A 20993-nucleotide genomic window follows, 5' to 3' on the forward strand; every position below is an offset into this window, starting at 1 on the left:
CCATCATAGCAATAATGATAAGTGATGTTTTTTATGGTGTGGTGAAAAGACACTTACTGTGAGCTGATGCAGCAGCAGGTCCATGAGGGAGGCTACCTTATTGCTGAATAGAACGTAGGAGCAGTTGAGGTGGCAGCGAGAGCATGCCAGAAAGTATATGTTTACAGCAGCACATAGGGACCTGAGGAGAGAGAGTGAAAGACAGAGGGAGAACCAGATCAATCCCTTGTCAGAAGTCAAACTAAATTGTTCAAGGTAAATTTCAACACTAGTGTTACAGTGTAGGTGTTCATCCCCAGGCATTGACATGGCTATCTGAAGTAATCAGGAAACCAAAACACACTCCATCAAATGTGTGGTTCCTTAAGGGCACAATTTTATCTTTGGAAGGGTTGAAAGTATATACTGTCATTTATGTAAGAGTAGGTAAGCAGAATTCAGAAACATAGCCATATCAACTACACTGAACAAAAATATATAATGCAACATTTTCAAAGATTTTATCGAGTTTTAGTTCATATAAGGAAATCAGTCAATTGAAATAAATAAATTAGGACCTAGTCTATGGATTTCACTTGACTGGGAATACAGATATGCATCTGTTGGTCAGATACCTTTAAAAAAAAAATATGGTTGTGGATCATAAACACAGTATCTGGTATGAACACCATTTGCCTCATGCAGCAGCGACATCTCATTCGCATAGAGTTGATCAGGCTGGTGATTGTTGCCTGTGGAATGTTGTCCCACTCCTCTTCAAATGGCTGTGTGAAGTTGCCGAATATTGGCTGGAACTGGAACATGCTGCCGTACACATCAATCCAGAGCATCGCAAACATGCTCAATGGGTAACATGTTTGGTGAGTATGCAGGCAAGAACTGGGACATTTTCAGCTACCAGGAATTGTGTTCAGATCCTTGCGACATGGGGCCGTGCATTATCATGCTGAAACATGAGGTGATGGCGGCGGATGAATGGCGTGACAAATGGGCCTTAGGATCACGTCACAGTATCTGTGCACATTCAAACTGCCATCAATAAAATGCAACTGGGTTTGTGGTCCGTAGCTTATGCCTGCCCATACCATAACCTTACTGTCCCCATGGGTCAATGTCCACAACGTTGACATCAGCACACTGCTCGCCCACACAATGCCATACACGCAGTCTGCCCGGTACAGTTGATACTGGGATTCATCCTTGAAGAGCACATTTTCCCACTGAAGTCGATTACGACGCCGACCGGCAGTCAGGTCAAGACCCTGGTGAGGACGACGAGCACACAGACGAGCTTCCCTGAAACGGTTTCTGACAGTTTGTGCAGACATTCTTTGGTTGTGCCTATCCACAGTTTCATCAGCTGTCTGGGTGGCTGGTCTCAGACGATCCCGCAGGTGAAGAAGCTGGATGTGGAGGTCTTGGGCTGGCGTGGTTACACGAGGTCTGCGGTTGTGAGGACGGTTGGATGTACTACCAAATTCTCTAAAGCGACATTAACATTCAATTCATTGGCAACAGCTCTGGTGGACATTCCTGCAGTCAGCATGCCAATTGCACACTCCCTCAAAACGTGCAAATTTTAGAGTGACCTTATTTGTCCCCAGCACAAGGTACTGATCATGCTGTTAAATCAGCTTCTTGATATGCCACACCTGTCAGGTGGATGGATTATCTTGGAAAAAATGAGAAATGCTCACTAACAGCGATGTAAACAAATGTGAGCACAACATTTGATAGAAATAAACTTTGTGTGTATGGAACATTTCTGGAAATTTTTATTTCAGCTAATGAAAAATGGGACCAACACTCGTCGCGTTTATATTTTGGTTCAGTATACTTATTGCTCTAACCCCTCACTACTAGTCAACTGGTTATCCAGAGCTAGGGACAGTAATAAGACAAGAGATCTGCAGAACCAGTGGAGCTCGGTGCAAATCACATTCAGTCCAATCTGGAGTCTGATCCTGCAGCGCTTCCTCTGTGGCGATAAGGCCATTCCTCTCAGCAGCTCCTCAGCTCAGAGCCTAAAGGCAGGCCTCTGTATTATGTCTGCTTTAAACAAACCCTATGAGAAGATTCATGCCACAGATAACTGATGAATAATTCTGCTCTGACTGCTGCGCCCCCTTGTTTCATCACTTAATATTTTCTGACATGTGTATATTTTAGCCAATAGAAGAGTGGCGTGTCCTATCTGCTCTGAGGAAGAATGGAATCTGGCTTTCCTATTCTAGAGTAGGCCATGTTTATTTCAACTGGTAAACATTTTGATATCTCCCGCAACATTCACATCTGCAACACATTTCCACTCCAACCTAGTTGGCATTTAGATAGAATATAGCCGAGACTGATGTAGGCCTAGGTTGATTGGTCTGTCAATAACTTCCTCATGACCAAAATTACTCATCTTGTTTCATATGCTAGTGGGGATATCTGTAATTTGTTCTATATCATTATTGACATTGTAGTGTAAAGCTGTCAGACATCAAATTTGGTGATAATGTGAGAAGTATTACATTGTGAGTAATGGGAAAGTATCCAAATAGTCCCATCAATGTCTGGTTAAGAACTCTGGGGTTTGCTTGTTTAACACTTTTAAACACCTTACTATATGAGTATCATATGCTGTATGTGTATGGGCATTCTAGCCAAATAAAATGTTGGGATCTTTTCCGTCACCATTTTAAATACAAATTCCTGAGAAAATGCAAACCAAAACAACATGATTTGGTGTGTTGATCCCTGTTTCTGCCAAACGCCTCCTTAATAAGATCTGTTTTCCAGGAATGCACAAAAACACAAATGCCACATTAATTCTATTGTCCATTAATAGTCTTGGAATGGAGTGGGTGGAAGAAGGCAGCCATCATGGTTGAGTGGAATGATAACACAGCCTCTATTGGGCTAAAGTGAAGTAACGTGAGAACCCCACCAAACTGTGCTCTCTGGGCAGCCGACCAGAACCGGAGCTGCCTCAAATTATTTATTTTTTTCCTCCATAATTTTGTAATTCAGCCACAAGTCAGTTTTTCAGTGACAGAATTCCACCATTGGAAACACTGCAAACCAATGGAATGAAATAGTAGCTTTCCTCTCAGTCTGAAGCTGTGCTGCTTTTAATGTGTTCATTCTGTATGTACAGAGATGAAACCAGGCTATTATCACTCCCATGTCTGACACAGAAGGGAGAAAAGCCATTTCAGGTTAAGATTCTTTCAGTTACTGTGATGGAATGCAAGGTGTCCTTATCGAATTAAACAAGACAGGGTGTCAAACCATAGGGAAGGTTAACTGACAGGGTAGGCTGATCCTGTTACAACACTGACATCGTCCTACATGAAAAGGCCTCGGAAATCTATAAGACATAGAAATTATGAGGAGAGGGAGCAAGAGAGCAGTCCTAAAACACAGACTACTAAATGGAAGATGAATGATGACAAAAAAAGGGAAGGTCAGTATTTATTAAATAACTTAAATAATAAGGCTACAAAAGCAAAGCCCGAAATGGATTAGGCAAACACCATCTTCACGATGTTTCTATAATAACCTGTCAACCATAGCACCCTGGTTTAACTCCATGTGTAAGTGGAGGCTGCCCTACCCAGAATGTCATTATCCATGCTGGGGGGGGGGGGGGGGGGGGGGGGGAGACAGGCCAGTCCCCAGGTGGCTGCCACTCTTATCCAGCAGATTAAAGGGCACATCCCTCATTTCTTTAATCTTATTAGAGAGAAAAACAGCTGTCGACTGCTTCCATTCTCTTCACAAACCCATAGGACAGAGATGGATCTAAAGGCACATTTAGCTGTAAATGTCAACATATCAAATATATGCAGACAATTTTCAATCTTATGTAGAACATGCATTTCATTTGGTAGAAGATAATATATTATGAATGATATTATACTGAATAAAAATATAAATGCAACATGCAACAATTTCAAAGATTTGACTGAGTTATAGTTCAAATAAGGAAATCAGTCAATTTAAATGAACTCATTAGGCCCTAATCTATGGATTTCACATGACTGGGCCACTGGGGAAACAGGCCCAGCCAATCAGAACGAGTTGTTCCTACAGCTTTACTACAGACAGAAATACTCCTTAGTACCTTGCTCATGAAACATAGGACCAACACGTTAAATATTGCGTTTATATTATTGTTCCGTGTATATTTAAACAATAAGGCCCAAGGTGTGGTATATGGCAAATATACCATGGCTAAGGGCTGTTAGGCACGAAGCAATGCCTTATTGCTATTAATCGACTGGTTACCAACGTAATTAGAGCAGTAAATTAAAATGTTTTGTCATACCCGTGGTATACGGGTATGACATATACCACGGCTCTTATACCACGGCTGTCAGCCAATTAGCATTCAGGGCTCGAACCACCCAGTTTATAATGATGATTTTAGGATAGGAATCCATTCCATTCTAATTTGAATCACCACACACACTCAACCAAACAGTCAGATCTGAAGTTATGAACATCCTACCGACTTCTCACAATCGTCTCAGTCAACTGCTCATGTAATGACCATGCAATTGCTTTGTAACACAGATAATCAGGCATGTCTTTAGCCGCTTTAAACAAATGGCGAGAATGTCAAAGGCACGTTTGAATAATGTGCTTACAGCAGCTCATACAATGAGCAATCTCAGTGATCTGTCTTTTGCTCCCTCCCACCTAAATCGGTATGATTAGCATGACACCTGATATCATCCAGTCTCCTGGAATCTCTGTTGCTGTGCACCCTCAACGACAGGCTCAATGATTTTAGGAGCAATTTAGTAAAGTGCCACGCTAGCCCGCCTCGTGTTACCGTGCAGTATGTAGGTAGTGTTGGTTGACCCACGAGTGCCAATCCATCCTAACAGGCAGCATTCCTCCACCTACATAGCTCTGGGCTGCCCATTTGACCGCGTGCCACGCCCACAGCTGGACCCCATCATTTGGTGCCTGGTCCACCTGCCAGACTTCACCCAGCAGGAAACACAACGGGCACTTTGTTAATCTGAGAATAATGAAGCCTTATCTTGTAGACGCGGGATTAGGTTCCACTGCTGGCCCATACTGACAGGTTGTATAGAGAACGAGGTAGAGAGAGAGCCCGAGAGAGAAGAGGAAGAAGCCTAGAGAGATTGAGATAATTAGCAATGTAATCTCCTCACCTACTGTAAACTGCTTAACCCCAGTCAGCCACAGCAGAGCTGATCACCTTACTGGCCTGATGAGGCCATAGACACAAAGCGATCTCAGGCTAGGAGTTACTGTAATAATAATCATCAGAATTATTTGGTGGGTGCTTATATTTGTCCTATTTCACACATGTAAAAGTGTAGAGTGCTAGATAGACTAGAAACACACTGACTGGAGAACACCTTGACCTGGGACAGCCCTACACCATGCAGCCCTGTGGGGATCACCCTGGGTGGCCGACCGGCTCGGACATAACAGAGGGGGCTGGGGGATTGGGAGTGTCACTGACCTCTGTGGCCGAATTAAAACTCTTAAGTTTAAACCATCCCAGAATCCATAGAGTATCCCAGGGGCTGATAGACAGATGGCTGGGAAGGGAAAATTAGAGCGAAGGTCAGGATCCTCCCCACCCCCACATAGTATAGTACTGTCCAAATACCCCAGGAGACACTTAGGGCTCAAGAGTATTTAACCGTATTTTCTTAGTGACATAAACAACAGAAACAGCATAATAGTTTAGGGTACTGGGACAATACCCCTTACAGATAGATGTTTCCAATTTTCAGAAGTCTAGCACTTCCTATCTTGCAAAGACAACAGGACATCAACCATGTAAAAGACTCTTTATGCTTTTTGTCACTGGGTTATCAAGCAGGAGATCGTTCCACCTAAACCTCAAGCTCACGTTTCCCAATGTCCCTGTGCTTTTCCTATGTGCCCAGTAAGGCCTGACCACGGAAATGCTGCAGAAATCTGATCAACTTCCAGATCAGGTTAAATCCCTGCTTTTCAACAAAGAAAATTTGTGTTCAGGAAAAAAATAAAAAAATCCTAACATGCTGTCCACACCGCTCATGTTGCTAAATGAATTTACACATACATGTTATTCAATCACTGCACCCACATTGCTCACGCGTGCCAACGAACGTCTGCGTTGCCAAGCGCTAAAATAGAAGTCCGTTCCATTTGTGACGCTGAACGCAGTGCAAGTCCTGCCTCTTCCATCTCCTCATTGGTTTATAGGAGCAGATACCCAAGTGCCATCTCATCATTGGTTATAACCACGTGGGTGATTGAAAGATGAACCGAGGTCGGTCGTTCGTGGTAATACACCTTATTATGAAAGTTGGCTGCCAATCGCCATATAAAGTCCAAAGAAGAAAAATACTGGAAGGAGGAGAGATGACTAAAAAAGATTCGGTTTACCATTTTGTGTGTGGATAAATTGTTGGAGTTGAGGACCTTGTGCATTTCAGGTAAAATAACTTAACTTTATATCCCAGGACAAATTAGCTAGCAACTGCAAGCTAACTAGCTAAATTGCCATAAATGTTTAATGCTTTTCGACCTATCCCCAAATTAATATAATTGGTTCAGAGTTTGTTTTGATATTTCAACCTGCGTGTCGTGATCGCGTTTGGTGTGGGACGACAAAATCAATTTGCGCACGTCTGGTTTGGGCACGGTGTAAGCCAAAACACAAGGTGAAGAGCAAATCCATTTCCTGGTACCGTCAAACAATCCCTTCATTCACTGCTATCTAAATGCCATTTCATTTGATTCTCCTGTTGATCTATCTGATACCCTGAGTGCTTCCAAGATGTCCATTCTGCCTGTCATGCCACACCGGCTGGGTATATACTGGGAGAAATCTGATGAGCCGTCACGCATCACACACACATGCAAGCACACACTCACTCACTCGTACCCTATAATGACATCCTGAAAGGAAACCACAGGTAGCAGCTTTGATTTCACTGGACACACTCAGTAATGTGACAGAGGTGGTCAACTACAATAGTGTTTTAACATGCAGTGTCCTAGCACAGCAGTGCCACTGCACTGTTAAGACGTCTCTCTAAAACTAGAAAGCAGCTCGTTCCATTTTCAGCAAGGTAGGACAGGGGCCCCTGTTCCACTTATCACTTAGATCAAATGGATACCACAACCACAGTCATATTGAATAGTCTCTTCTCCCTACTCTAAAGGAATAAACAATTCTCTAAAATTCAACTCAAAGTTATACGACTGGCTCTTCAGCCCTTCAGATGGGCCAGTATGTCTGGTCTAACGCTGGCTTGTCTTCTCTCTGAGTTATACTCCAGCAGCACCAGAGACAGGCCCATATGCTGATAGGCTCTGGTGCTGAGCCCAGATATCACTGGGACACCAGTCCCATCTCTCTCCCCCTCTCTACTCCCCAGTGACCCCTTCTGGGAGACAAAGGGACATGTCCCATAAACACACAGTAGTTGACACAAGGTTGGAATACTTGAAGAAAGCATCCATCTTTCCTTAACACATCTGAGAAGTGTTGGATTTGTTAAAGTAGTGATATGGAAACTTTGCTTTTGCTAATCAATTCACACAGTGATTTCCCCAAAGCGAGGAAGGATGTGCTGATAAAGTTTTAAAAAACGCAGTCAGAACGAACCCCCCCCCCGGGGCAAAACATTTTCTCACCATATACTAATAGTGACACTGAAGATAAGAGTCTCCAGAGGCAGAGAGAGCAGAGCAGAGGTGCTGCCTGGTGAGGATCTGGGATCATTTACAGCTTGTTTTAGACAGCTCTCCCCCTCCTCCCCTAGGGAACACAACACTCTCCACTCAGAATCCCACAGAGCACACACTTGCACTGCTCCAATAAAAAAATATACATTCATTGAAGGATTTTTAACAATAGTCCCTCAAGTTAAGATTGAAATACACAACTTTATTAGGAAGAGTTTATTTATTTATTATTATTTAGATGAATGAACGATTTTCAAAACTACAAAATTACTCTCCAGGTGCAGACCAATTAAGGTTAATCTTCACATGCAAGTAAATATGGTTTATGCATGACTTTCCACGTTAACATCTTTGACATATTCGACAAACTACTATATTCATGTTAATGAGAGTTGTTGCTCTGCTAGTCTAGACAGGGATCCAGCGGCAACAGGGTTACACAGGGACATTAGCAGAGCCTCACTGAGAAATTAGCTCATTAATGTAATGGTAACGAGGTGGAGTGGGCCTCCCAGAGGGGTAATATTGCCCGAGCATCTCCAACTCTGCAGTTGACTTTTTTTGTAAATCACTCAGCTTATCTGAGAGGAGGCGATCAATACGGCAGCATTACTGTAAACAGATAATGTAGCGAGCGCTGTGGTTAGCGTCTGTCTCACAGACACCGCCCATTACGCCATCCAGATGAGAAATAGTGATTAGTGGACAGAAAGACCATGTCCTTGTGTTGCATCTCATCACCACTGTAGCTCTCAATATTCTCTTCCCTTGACCTGACTTGACTCCCTTACCTTTCCTATTTTGTAAATGTGTGTGTTTATAGAATGTGGGTGGAGTAATACATGTTTAACCAGGCACAGGACTACATTGAGTGTGGGCGGGGTGTGTCTGAGGGGCTGGATTGATATGCTCTGGAGGGTTATCCCAGGTTCAGACCCTAGTTCATAGCAACAACCCCAGGCCTTCTACTCTACAGCACAGATGACAGAGAAAGCACAGAGACGGTCTATAGACAGCCAGCCTATCACAACCTGAGCCAATCAATACCAACAAACACCATAGGTGCTGGTTAGACCATTCAGCTGTCCAGACAGGACCTGGCAACACGTTGCATGTTTTGCTATTGGCAAACTGGACTAATTTCTTGAGCTTTTCTTTAGTTGCATCCTAACATTCCTAATTGTGATGACGAAGGAGTGAGTTGCCCCTTCATGGTGTATTGGACTTGTCCTCAGTCTTATGCATATTTATAGAAACTCTGGAGAAGTTCTTCAACATGTTCAGACAAGGTAGTAAGTAATTGAGTACTGAAAGAAGGTAACTGGGAGGCCATTCCATTATCACTAGACATTGCACACTTCAGCTCTGGATTGGACAAGCTGTTCTGTAGAGGATGAAATAAGTACCTATGATCCATGGTTTGCGTTGGCCGGTAATAGCTGGCTTTTGGACAATAAAAATATTGAAAATCGGATAGATAAAATTGGTGCCGGCCAATTGTCTGGGAGAAGAAGAAAAAATCCCATTGCGAAATAATACTTTTTAGCCTATTCATTGATGGAAATATCAGTCCATGTAAATACATTTGACATGCTTATCTATAGTGTATTTGCATAATTCAGTGGAATTAAATTGGCGTGTATATTGTATATTCATTATGTATCTTATTTATCACACACATACAGTGCCTTGCAAAAGTATTCGGCCCCCTTGAACTTTGCGACCTTTTGCCACATTTCAGGCTTCAAACATAAAGATATAAAACTGTATTTTTTTGTGAAGAATCAACAACAAGTGGGACACAATCATGAAGTGGAACAACATTTATTGGATATTTCAAACTTTTTTAACAAATCAAAAACTGAAAAATTGGGCGTGCAAAATTATTCAGCCCCCTTAAGTTAATACTTTGTAGCGCCACCTTTTGCTGCGATTACAGCTGTAAGTCGCTTGGGGTATGTCTCTATCAGTTTTGCACATCGAGAGACTGACATTTTTTCCCATTCCTCCTTGCAAAACAGCTCGAGCTCAGTGAGGTTGGATGGAGAGCATTTGTGAACAGCAGTTTTCAATTCTTTCCACAGATTCTCGATTGGATTCAGGTCTGGACTTTGACTTGGCCATTCTAACACCTGGATATGTTTATTTTTGAACCATTCCATTGTAGATTTTGTTTTATGTTTTGGATCATTGTCTTGTTGGAAGACAAATCTCCGTCCCAGTCTCAGGTCTTTTGCAGACTCCATCAGGTTTTCTTCCAGAATGGTCCTGTATTTGGCTCCATCCATCTTCCCATCAATTTTAACCATCTTCCCTGTCCCTGCTGAAGAAAAGCAGGCCCAAACCATGATGCTGCCACCACCATGTTTGACAGTGGGGATGGTGTGTTCAGGGTGATGAGCTGTGTTGCTTTTACGCCAAACATAACGTTTTGCATTGTTGCCAAAAAGTTCAATTTTGGTTTCATCTGACCAGAGCACCTTCTTCCACATGTTTGGTGTGTCTCGCAGGTGGCTTGTGGCAAACTTTAAACAACACTTTTTATGGATATCTTTAAGAAATGGCTGTCTTCTTGCCACTCTTCCATAAAGGCCAGATTTGTGCAATATACGACTGATTGTTGTCCTATGGACAGAGTCTCCACCTCAGCTGTAGATCTCTGCAGTTCATCCAGAGTGATCATGGGCCTCTTGGCTGCATCTCTGATCAGTCTTCTCCTTGTATGAGCTGAAAGTTTAGAGGGATGGCCAGGTCTTGGTAGATTTGCAGTGGTCTGATACTCCTTCCATTTCAATATTATCACTTGCACAGTGCTCCTTGGGATGTTTAAAGCTTGGGAAATCTTTTTGTATCCAAATCCGGCTTTAAACTTCTTCACAACAGTATCTCGGACCTGCCTGGTGTGTTCCTTGTTCTTCATGATGCTCTCTGCGCTTTTAACAGACCTCTGAGACTATCACAGTGCAGGTGCATTTATACGGAGACTTTGTATTTATCATCATTTATCATTTAGGTCAACATTGGATCATTCAGAGATCCTCACTGAACTTCTGGAGAGAGTTTGCTGCACTGAAAGTAAAGGGGCTGAATAATTTTGCACGCCCAATTTTTCAGTTTTTGATTTGTTAAAAAAGTAATAAAACAAAATCCAATAAATGTTGTTCCACTTCATGATTGTGTCCCACTTGTTGTTTATTCTTCACAAAAAAATACAGTTTTATATCTTTATGTTTGAAGCCTGAAATGTCGCAAAAGGTCGCAAAGTTCAAGGGGGCCGAATACTTTCGCAAGGCACTGTAGGCCTACAGCATACAGATACAGAGGCCATTCAAAACTATTTTTCCCAGCAGGAGCTTGTTTTGTCTTGAACGCACAGAAGAAGTCGGAGATTTCCGAGATCCCAGTTGTTTTGAACGCGGCATTAAACGGCAACGAAAGGCAGGCTTCAACAGCGCGTCACACACCACTTTGCAATGAGCTGGAGGCCGTATGCATTTTGAAAACATATACTTAATTGTTTGAAATCTGAACGTTTAATACATTAATACTATGATTCAAAGTAGCCCTTTAGCTCTCCTCTCGAACGATATTTTCATCACTGTCACAATGAAACCGCTCGCAGTGTTTTCCTGCTAATTGTATTATCGAACGAACATTTGTGCGTCGTCTACTGCCTTGTGTGCATTGCAGCGCTTATAATGTGAAGAAATAACAGTTTATCAATGTTTGAAGCTAAACGTTCCGATCTGTTACATCAGACTCATTGCTTTTTTAAACTTAATTATTTACACTGGTTGTATGAATTAGGGTTCAATCCTCCCACAACTTTCCCAGAGTCTGTTTGGAATAGGCTATTTCTTTCTTGACAAGCTGACCAATAGAATAGGTAGCTTAAACTTTTCTACTATAGTAAATTGACATAGGCTAGTGATTTTGCTGTTCATTACTCGTCTTGTTGACAGATGAAAAGTTCATGTGGACAGTTATTCTAACATGTTCAAAGTGCACATCAGAATTTGGTAAGAAGGACCGCCCATCGCTGCTTTCTCAACTTGCACGTTCTGTTAATATGAATGACCATATTCTAAAAGTGATTTCTGTCATTCTGAGCACCGTGGGTGGACGCCCTAATCAGCTTATGAACCCAATGCATGAGTCCGGTACATTTCTCAAATGTCCGTCACCACATGTTCCTAACGGAAACCCTGCTCTGATTTTACACACCTCTTCATAGTTACAGTGGATTCAGAAAGTACTCAGACCCCTTGACTTTTTCCACATTTTGTTACGTTACAGCCTTATTCTAAATGAATATAGTCCCTCCCCTCAATCAATCTACACACAAAAAACACTAAATTTACATAAGTATTCAGGCCCTTTACTCAGTACTTTGTTGAAGCACCATTGGCAGTGATTACAGCCTGGAGTCTTCTTGGGTATGACGCTAAGCTTGGCACACCTGTATCTGGGGAGTTTCTCCCCTTCTCTGCAGATCCTCTCAAGCGCTGTCAGGTTGGATGGGGAGCGTTGTTGCACAGCTATTTTCATGTCTCTCCAGAGATGTTCGATTGGGTTCAAGTCCGGGCTCTGGTTAGGTCACTCAAGGACATTGAGACTTGTCCCGAAGCCACTACAGCGTTGTCTTGGCTGTGTGCTTAGGGTCATTGTCCTGTTGGAAGGTGAACCTTCGCCCCAGTCTGAGGTCCTGAGCAGGTTTTCATCAAGGATCTCTGTACTTTGCTACGTTCATCTTTCCCTTGATCCTGACTACTCTCCTAGTCCCTGCTGCTGAAAAACATCCCCACAGCATGATGTATGCTTCACCATAGGGATGGTGCCAGGTGTCCTCCAGATGTGACGCTTGGCATTCAGGCCAAAGAGTTAAATCTTGGTTTCATCAGACCTTTTTGGCAAACTCCAAGAGGCTGTCATGTGCCTTTTACTGAGGAGTGGCTTCTGTCCGGCCACTCTACCATAAAGGTCTGATTGGTGAAGTGCTGCAGAGATGGTTGTCCTTCTGGAACGTTCTTCCATATCCCAAGAGGAACTCAGACTCTGTCAGAAATGTTTTGGTACCCTGCCCCAGATCTGTGCTTCGAAATAATCCTGTCTCGGTGCTCTATGGACAATTCCTTTGACCTCATGGCTTGGTTTTGTCAACTGTGGGATGCTTATATATAAAAAGGTGTGTGCCTTTCCAAATCATGTCCTATCAATTGAATTTACCACAGGTGGACTCCAATCAAGTTGTAGAAACATCTGAAAGATGATCAATAGAAACAGGATGCACCTGAGCTCAATTTCGAGTCTCATAGCAAAGGGTCTGAACACTTATGTAACTAAGGTATTTAAATAAAATAAAAAACATTTGCAACCATTTCTAAAAACCTGTTTTCGTTTTGTCATTTTAGGGTATTGTGTGTAGATTGATGAGGAAAAACATTTATTTAATTCAATTTAGAATAAGGCTGTAACGTAACAAAATGTGGAAAAAGTCAAGGGGTTTGAATACTTTCCGAATGCACTGTATGTCAAGTGGAACTCTCAAAGCATAGTAACAACCGTGTGTGTATGGTCTTCAGCTCCAACAAGCAAAAACAGTCCAATTGTGAGCAAAAGACTCCAAGCTACCTACAAGCAGAAACCTCTCCCCCCATTTAAGTTAATCAAATTCCTCACAATACTGAAGTCTGCTTCAAATTCTCTAGGATTAGTGATTGAGGAAGTAAAATGTTTTAAATAAATCGATAAACACGAATGGCCATTCGTAAAAGCATTATAAATACAAGTAACGTTTGTCCATTAGTGGAGGTTTGGGAAACAGTAAATGCTAATAAGTGAAGGAGAGAGTCCATTCCAGTCCATTAGAGTCCCAGTGTTGTGAGAATGGCGGTCTCTCAGAGGTTATCTACTGGCAGGCCACGCTAACTCCAGACCCACAACTCAAAACCATGACAGAGTCTGTCTGATGGATTAGACACACGGCCTTTCTGTAGATCAACAGAATTAGAATGAATACAAAATAGATGACCAAAATATAATCCCTTGCTTTTTTTCTTAAAAAAAAAATGGTGCATTATTATTCATGATCCATTTAGGATATTTATTGAGATGCGAGCACTATAAACAGAGAAATAAAAGGAGGGGCTGAGGTTACCTCACATCTCCAATTGTAAACAGAGGAGAGCTGTCACTGAGGTCAGGGAGAGGACACAGTCTGAGTGTGGACCATGTCTTTAGAGGCTGTACACAGCAGCTGAAAAGGCTCATGGTTTTTCAGTGGAGGTCGGGTCGGACGCCGGACAGTGAAATGCTGGCTCATGAGGCTATGAGAGTAGCACTAGGCCAGGATATTGTATGCTGGTTGTGAAGACTAAATGAGACTAACTTGCTCTAGGTGTGCTGCTTTGCAGATGATCCTGTGCTGTTTTTAGCCTATTGAGGGTGTATGTGTGGTGTCAGGGGGGGGGGGGGGGGGGTTGGAAGGAACACAGCAAAAATACAACATTTCCATTTCAATGGATTAATGAAGTTGTATTGTATGGGGAACAAGGTCGTTCTATCCAAAAACAACGGGGTAATTGAAATGTACACTTCCTCATGGCTGTCTCAGCAGAGGTGACAGAGAGTTGACAAATGGTCATGACCCCTGCAGAGCCACAAGCAGCACCCACATAGTTTGTGTAAAACACTCTAATATGAATAAAGAGTATCAAAAGACAGTGTGCTTGGAGAGGAGGTGAGCTGTATTTGACTATGGAAGCTGGTACTCACTTGATTGGAATGCGTGGGACTGCGGTGGGGGTGGAGGCTGCAGTGACGACCAGCAGAATCTGTTCCAGAGCAGAGAGTCCCCCGCCCACCTGGAACGCCACTTGATCTGCATTGTTCTGTAGAGAGAAAGAACAAGAACCACATTCAGGTAACAGGGAGCTGGACGGACCAAGATATCACATTACTCTGTGTGGACCCAGCTTCTCTTTTCCTCACCTCCCAGTTGGGAATGAAATCTGAAACAAAGTGATCCCCAAAGCATTCCTGTTAAATCTCAAAAGTGCACAACCCCAGTGTTCCACCCCCACTACAGTCCAGGCAAGTCTCAATGGAGGACAGCTACTCTGCAGACCTACACACACACACACACACACACACACACACACACACACACACACACACATATATATATATATATAGCATCATGGTGGTCTGTGTTCACAAACACAGGCTGAGGAGAGACTGTACAAAAGTAGAGAACAGAGAAATCAAACAAAAACTTAAGAAAATCATCAATCAAGATAAGAGTATTGGATACATTCTGAATTTACTCTTTATTCATTCCAATATAAAATGAGCCCTAACTCTGACAGAGGAAGTGCACCCAGCTGAGCCTAGCACACTGCATTTAAAAAAGGTGCAATATGCAAAACTCACTCCGCCATTTCCTGGTTGCTAATATTCTAATAGGTTGCCTAATTTCAGTTTGTGTGACAAAACAATGTATATTATAGAGAATCATTGTCATCTAAACCGATGTGAAATATATTTTCTAGAACCAAAAATATTGTATTTAACTGTTTGAAGCTGGTCTACAAAAAATGAAAGCAAAAGATGCAAAAACTACTTTAGCATGGGAAGCATAGAAATAGAGAACATAGAACATATCAACCTCTTCTGTCATTCTTATTGACAGCAAGTCTAAGATCTATAACTCACATTTCTATGTGCATTTGGTCAGGTCGCCCAAATAGTTACATATTGCAGTTTTAAAAGGTATAGTAGAATGCGCCTCAAAACCATCATTAAAACAATCATTAAACAAATATGTTCAGTCTAACACAATAGAGTCAATACAGCAGTCCATAGATTTAAGACCAAACAGCACTAAATAAGAGGGCCCTGCCCTGTTGCAAGGAGAGGAGAAGAGAGTCAGAGCTCTTGGCATTGGGTCAGATGCTGCTACAGCTACACAGTCCAATAAATCAACAGCTCCAAAGCCCAGAGCAAGCGGCTGCTATCAGACATGTTAGTGCCTGGGTCGACCGGGAGGATAGGGGCTCCAGGGGGGGAGTGGGTGCTGATGGAAGGCTTTCCTCACAGAGGGAGCAGCCAGGGGGACAGTCATTCCTCACCACACCAAGCATGGAGGTACACTGGGGGTCCCTCCTACACCTAATGAGGTCACATTCTCCCAGGTAGTGTGACAGCCCTCAAATCCAGGCACTCCACTCTATTTTAGTTCCACGGATGAAGGGTTTGCCAACAAGCCTGAACACATTGAGGAAGCGCTTTGCAAAACGATATATAAGCTCTTCATCTGTCACTCACACAGACTGCCAAGGCACAAGTCAGCAGGATCCGGTGACAAAAAACACTGAACTCTGTCTGCTAGGGTTAAGGGATTTGGACCAACACACTGAAAAAACACCAGAGGCCCTATGTATGATGTGCAGTGAGGATTATGGAAATCTCTACCATGATCCAATCTGCCCATGTGTGTGGTTGAGTGCTGTTTATAAGAGAACAACCTCCTTTATGTAGGTTACCAACGGTTTCCATCGATATGGTCTCTAGCACTGAGCTGGGTTTAACCCATTCTTAACTCACCCATCAACGCAGCCATCTAAAAGCTTCTGGGCTAAATGAGAAAAGGCAGCTCTTTCATGGTGTCTTATCAAATGGTCTTTTAAAGGGGTTAACTAGGACCTGCCCAGCTCTGGCTGTCTGACGGTAAAGCCAGACTGGGACAGTTTGGCTGCATCGGTCTTGGCCTGTTGACAGATCGATCTATGTGACAAAAAAAAGAAGAAGAGGATTAACCTCCAATAATTTTAGCCAACATCTTCAGGTGGTCTACATCTGCAATACCCATGGAATCCTTACCAGACATGACCCATCTGCTCGTGTGGAGATACACAATCATTCATTTCTTAAAAGAACACAATCAGATATTGGTGTTTTTGGTGCAGGAACCAGCATAGTAATCAGTGAGTGGACCTCTGTGGTGTTCCTCACATTTCGGTTGAATGCATTCAGTTGTGCAACTGACTAGGTAGGTATCCCCCTTTCCCTTCCTTCTATCTAGGATGTACAGCTTTACACTCTGCTGGCTCAGTACTATGGATGGCAGTAGAGCAGAGCAGGAATAATAGGCCTTCTTGTTCCCGATCAATGAAGAATAACTTTTAAATTGAAACAACTAAAGAGAGCAAATGGCAATAACATCCGAATTACATGCCATGTTAAACAGAACCCTCTGGTACGGGGTTCTTCAGGTACACTTACTGTGAGTTACACATAGAAACAATAGAGCTGTCTTTCATTAAATAACCCGTTGAAACACACTGGGAACTGTATAACCAGCTTAAGGTGAGATCTCCATAGGACGTGTGCTGTAGTAATAACTATTGTATCTATTGTTGCCAAATGTGGATTACAGCCAACAGGCTTCCGGTTCCAAAGCCATGGTTACAACATCTGGATTTGATTCATATTTTCAACAAGCCACATCTAGCTCAGCACCAATCTTCCACTCCATGTAACTATGGAGCAGTGTGTGATCTGTCTGTGTCCTGTCACTCCCTGCTAGACAATCTGGTGACAGTGTAATAGGATGAGGGGTACATTTCTTCTAAAGTGAAACTCCCAACATGACTGAAGACATGAGGAAAGGCGAGGGGGCAGGCCAGACAGTCGAGTCTAACATGAATTAAAGAGCTGAAGGAATCTTACCCAATTCTTACTCCTGCTGACCATTACTACCCCAGCTAATCAAAAGGCTGGCAGCTGTTAATTCCTGTGGCTGTGGCACTGCTGAGAGAAGCGGGAGAAAGGGAGGTAGGGAGGGCCAGCCGGACAGCTCTTTGTAGTCACCTCCCACTAGCCACTTTAATTAGATACATAAAGAAAGGAGGAGGGGAAATGGAGGGGAAAGCCCCGATCCTCTGGCCCCAGACGCTGGGGAACAACTGGCTGGGAGTTCATTAAAGGTGTGACACAGGACAGCCCCTTTGTCAATCAGTCTTTGGCCTCAAACTGGTTGCCCCAAACAATATTACAGACGGAGTGAGCAGGGCAGACACACCCCCATACATGCATTTAATCTTGGACCCCGACTAACATATACACTTGCAAAAAAAGCCTGTGAGGAGTAAACAAAGTCTCAATTTGGTTCATTAGTCTAAACCAGCATCTGCATGTATGGGAGGAGTGATAAACCACAACAAGACTGCTGGAGTAAACATTTAGAGACTGAGTAAGAGTTTGTATATTAAAGGGTGTAATGGCATGCTGTTTGGTACACTAAAGTAGAATGATTGGTTGAGAGACTGTAAATGGGAAACAATACTGGGTGAGTTTATTTTAAATGAGAAACAATACTGGGTGAGTTTATTTTGAATGAGAAACAATACTGGGGGAGTTTATGTTGTTAAGTGAGAAACAATACTGGGTGAGTTAAATTTAAAATGGGAAACAATACTGGGTGAGTTTATTTTAAAATGTGAAACAATACTGGGTGAGTTTATTTGATAAAATATAAAATATTTGATAAAATTCACTAGACTGATGAGGCTAGTGAATGTCATTTAAAAAAAGAAAAACATTTAGCCTAGAAGAACAAGTCGCCTACACAGTCAAAAGTAAAAAATATAATATTTGTATACTATAATTTGAGAACGACCTGTCCTATAGGCTATTTGCATTACATTTTTAATAAATTACAAAAAACAGCTGTTTTCAAATTAAATGTAGGCCTCACTAATTTAATTAGCTTAGGCATAAACATTTTAATTAGGCTTTATAAATAACAAAACATGGCTGTCTACGAACACCAGGGCCGGCCAGTCATGGCTAGAAGGGACCAGTTTTGTTAAATTAACTTCAGATTTGACTTTTCGTAGCAGGTTAGGAGAACTAACATAACAGGTTAGGAGAAAAAGGTCAAAACAAAATCAAATCTTATTGGTCACATACATGTGTTTAGCAGATGTTATTGCGGGTGTAGTGAAATGGGTTAGATAAATTTGTTAATTTGACAAAAGCTGGATCCCTTCTAGCCATGACTGTGCCGGCCCACCCCACTCCCTCTGCGATTCAGCACCACAGCAGTGGAAAGAGGACACTCTAGGCCCCTCAAACTCAACTCTGGACCGCAAAGCCAGTTCTACCTCTTTTTATCCCTGTTCCTGTCTAATCAGGGACTGATTAGGTGCAATTCATTATCAGGTAGAACAAAAAACCAGCAGGCTCCGGACCTTGTAGGGCAAGAGTTGTATACCGCTGCTCCAGGGAGCCACAAAATGAAGAAATCGATATTGGACAAAAATTGTAAATATACAAATTGTAAATATGTAAAAAGACGTAAATAAATGAATTCGTTAAGGCTGGTTTATTGAGAGAAAGCTTATTTAACAATGCTGTAAAATGAGCCCTACATTTATAAAAACACTTGTTTATAAAGCTCAAATCATATCTCACCATTTTCTAATGGATGATGATAATGTTTATTATAATTTCAACTATCGTGGGGTCGTGACTCGTGCCATGTGTGATATAGGTGGATTATTGAGAACTCTATTTCCTACTATAGGCAGTTGTCTGCCTAGTTATTGCAACATTGTAACTCTGCGATGTGAATAGTTGACAATGATGTTCAGTTTCCAAGTGCTACTGAATAAGCTCAACTGAAATTCACCAACTGTGCATGATACACATCATTACTCTACCAATCCCTTTCAAATCTTTATACTATACATGACACAGGTGCATATGTTGCTCTGGCCTAGGGTGGCAGCAGAACTGCTAGGACTTTCCTCTAATTTGCTTGTGTTTGAGGTAGACCTTGGCCTGCTCAAAGTGAGCCACTGCTGTTGGGAAGTCAAAACTCTCCAACTCCTTGGAGCAGCTTGCGACGGCGCATCAGCCTCTTTACTTTGTCCTCAAAATGGCTCAATCGTGAGGCCATCTTTAAGATGTTTTGGAGGGGAAAAAATCCCCTCTCAGAAAGCACACTGGAAACAGGGATAATCAACACACTCTTCACCAATTTTTCCCAGTCGGGGTGCACTTAGCTGAAGTCCCTTATGCGTGTCTTTTGCGTGAGTAAAAATAGAAACCCAGCAGACACTAATTTCCCAGCAGTTTGAGGATTTATTAGTCGATGAAGTATATTTGCCTTTGAATTTGAAGCACATTGACTGGTATTTCAATCAATGAATAAAAAGCATTATTGGGTGGGGATAAAGATTTTTTGCCGGCTAATACAAACCCTGTACTGAGGCGCAAAATCAGACACCAGGCAGCCTATGAAGGAACTACAACACAAAGGGATTTCAATGTTTGACCCCAGTTAAAGTTACAAAAAGTCAGCCATCCTGGAAACATCAACTCAAATATTAAAGGCCATATTCATAGTCTTCCAGGAAACCTGTCCTGGTTAGGTAAGAAACATGTAGTTACTTCGGAGAAACAAAGAATGTCAAATTAAACGATTTCCCTGACTTTATGACATACTCTGGCAGCAACAACACAAAAGCTTGTTTGTTTGATAAACAATATAACACCTTCCGAACTCATAATAAGAGGGTTATTTTCATACAATAGGGCCTATTCAAGAGCAGGTCATGTGAATGGATCATATTCTGGCCAACTTTAGTCTACTCTATTCATTTATTGTAGTAAAATCTGTAGTTAACATAATAACTAAAGAATTCCAGATGGGTTAAGGTTTGGCGACATAGTAAATCACATAGCCTCTGTTCAATAGCTGTCAAGACCAGATTAAATAACCATAACACTTATAATTCAAATCTTAACACTTCTTGTATAGGGGTAAGCCAACAATACCATTGAAACTCATTGGAGTATAACCCTTAGCCAAAAAAATGTACAAAAATGGTACTAATCTTTACAAAATCTGCAATTTCTTTACAAAAGTAAGTGTATTATTAACCTGGATGTGATTAATCTCATCAATTTGAATGCTTAATGTGAGCACTTATAGCCATAGACCAGACTATTGAGGAATAATAATAAGCTTCCTGACACACTTCCTGTCACACTTCCTGTCAGTTTGGTCCTCCTAGTCTCATCTGACAAGCTCAATAAAACAAACATTTGGGGAAAGTGGATCTATGACACACTAACACTCCCAATCTAAGCCAGTTGGAACAAAGAAAACCCTCCAAGGGGATGAGGAACTTAGAGAAAAGTATGATTTTCAGCTACAAGACCAGTATACTCGTCTTAGGTGAGTATTGCATTCAGTGTGCAGGAATACA

The 20993-nt window shown here is 42.1% G+C and overlaps 1 protein-coding gene across 5 annotated transcripts in view; it reads right to left on the bottom strand.

Annotated features, from left to right (window-relative positions):
• scaper (S-phase cyclin A-associated protein in the ER) overlaps positions 1 to 20993 on the bottom strand; it is a 127511-nt gene that overhangs the window by 21713 nt on the left and 84805 nt on the right. For all 5 annotated transcript variants that reach the window (XM_031801399.1, XM_031801397.1, XM_031801400.1 and 2 more), the window contains 2 exons: positions 14491 to 14606; positions 58 to 181 (listed from right to left, as the gene is read on the bottom strand). In XM_031801399.1, the coding sequence (XP_031657259.1) occupies positions 58 to 181; positions 14491 to 14606 (240 nt within the window). The remainder of the gene's footprint in view (positions 1 to 57; positions 182 to 14490; positions 14607 to 20993) is intronic.

This window comes from Oncorhynchus kisutch, linkage group LG22, assembly GCF_002021735.2.
Source record: "Oncorhynchus kisutch isolate 150728-3 linkage group LG22, Okis_V2, whole genome shotgun sequence".
Taxonomy (NCBI): Eukaryota; Metazoa; Chordata; class Actinopteri; order Salmoniformes; family Salmonidae; genus Oncorhynchus; species Oncorhynchus kisutch.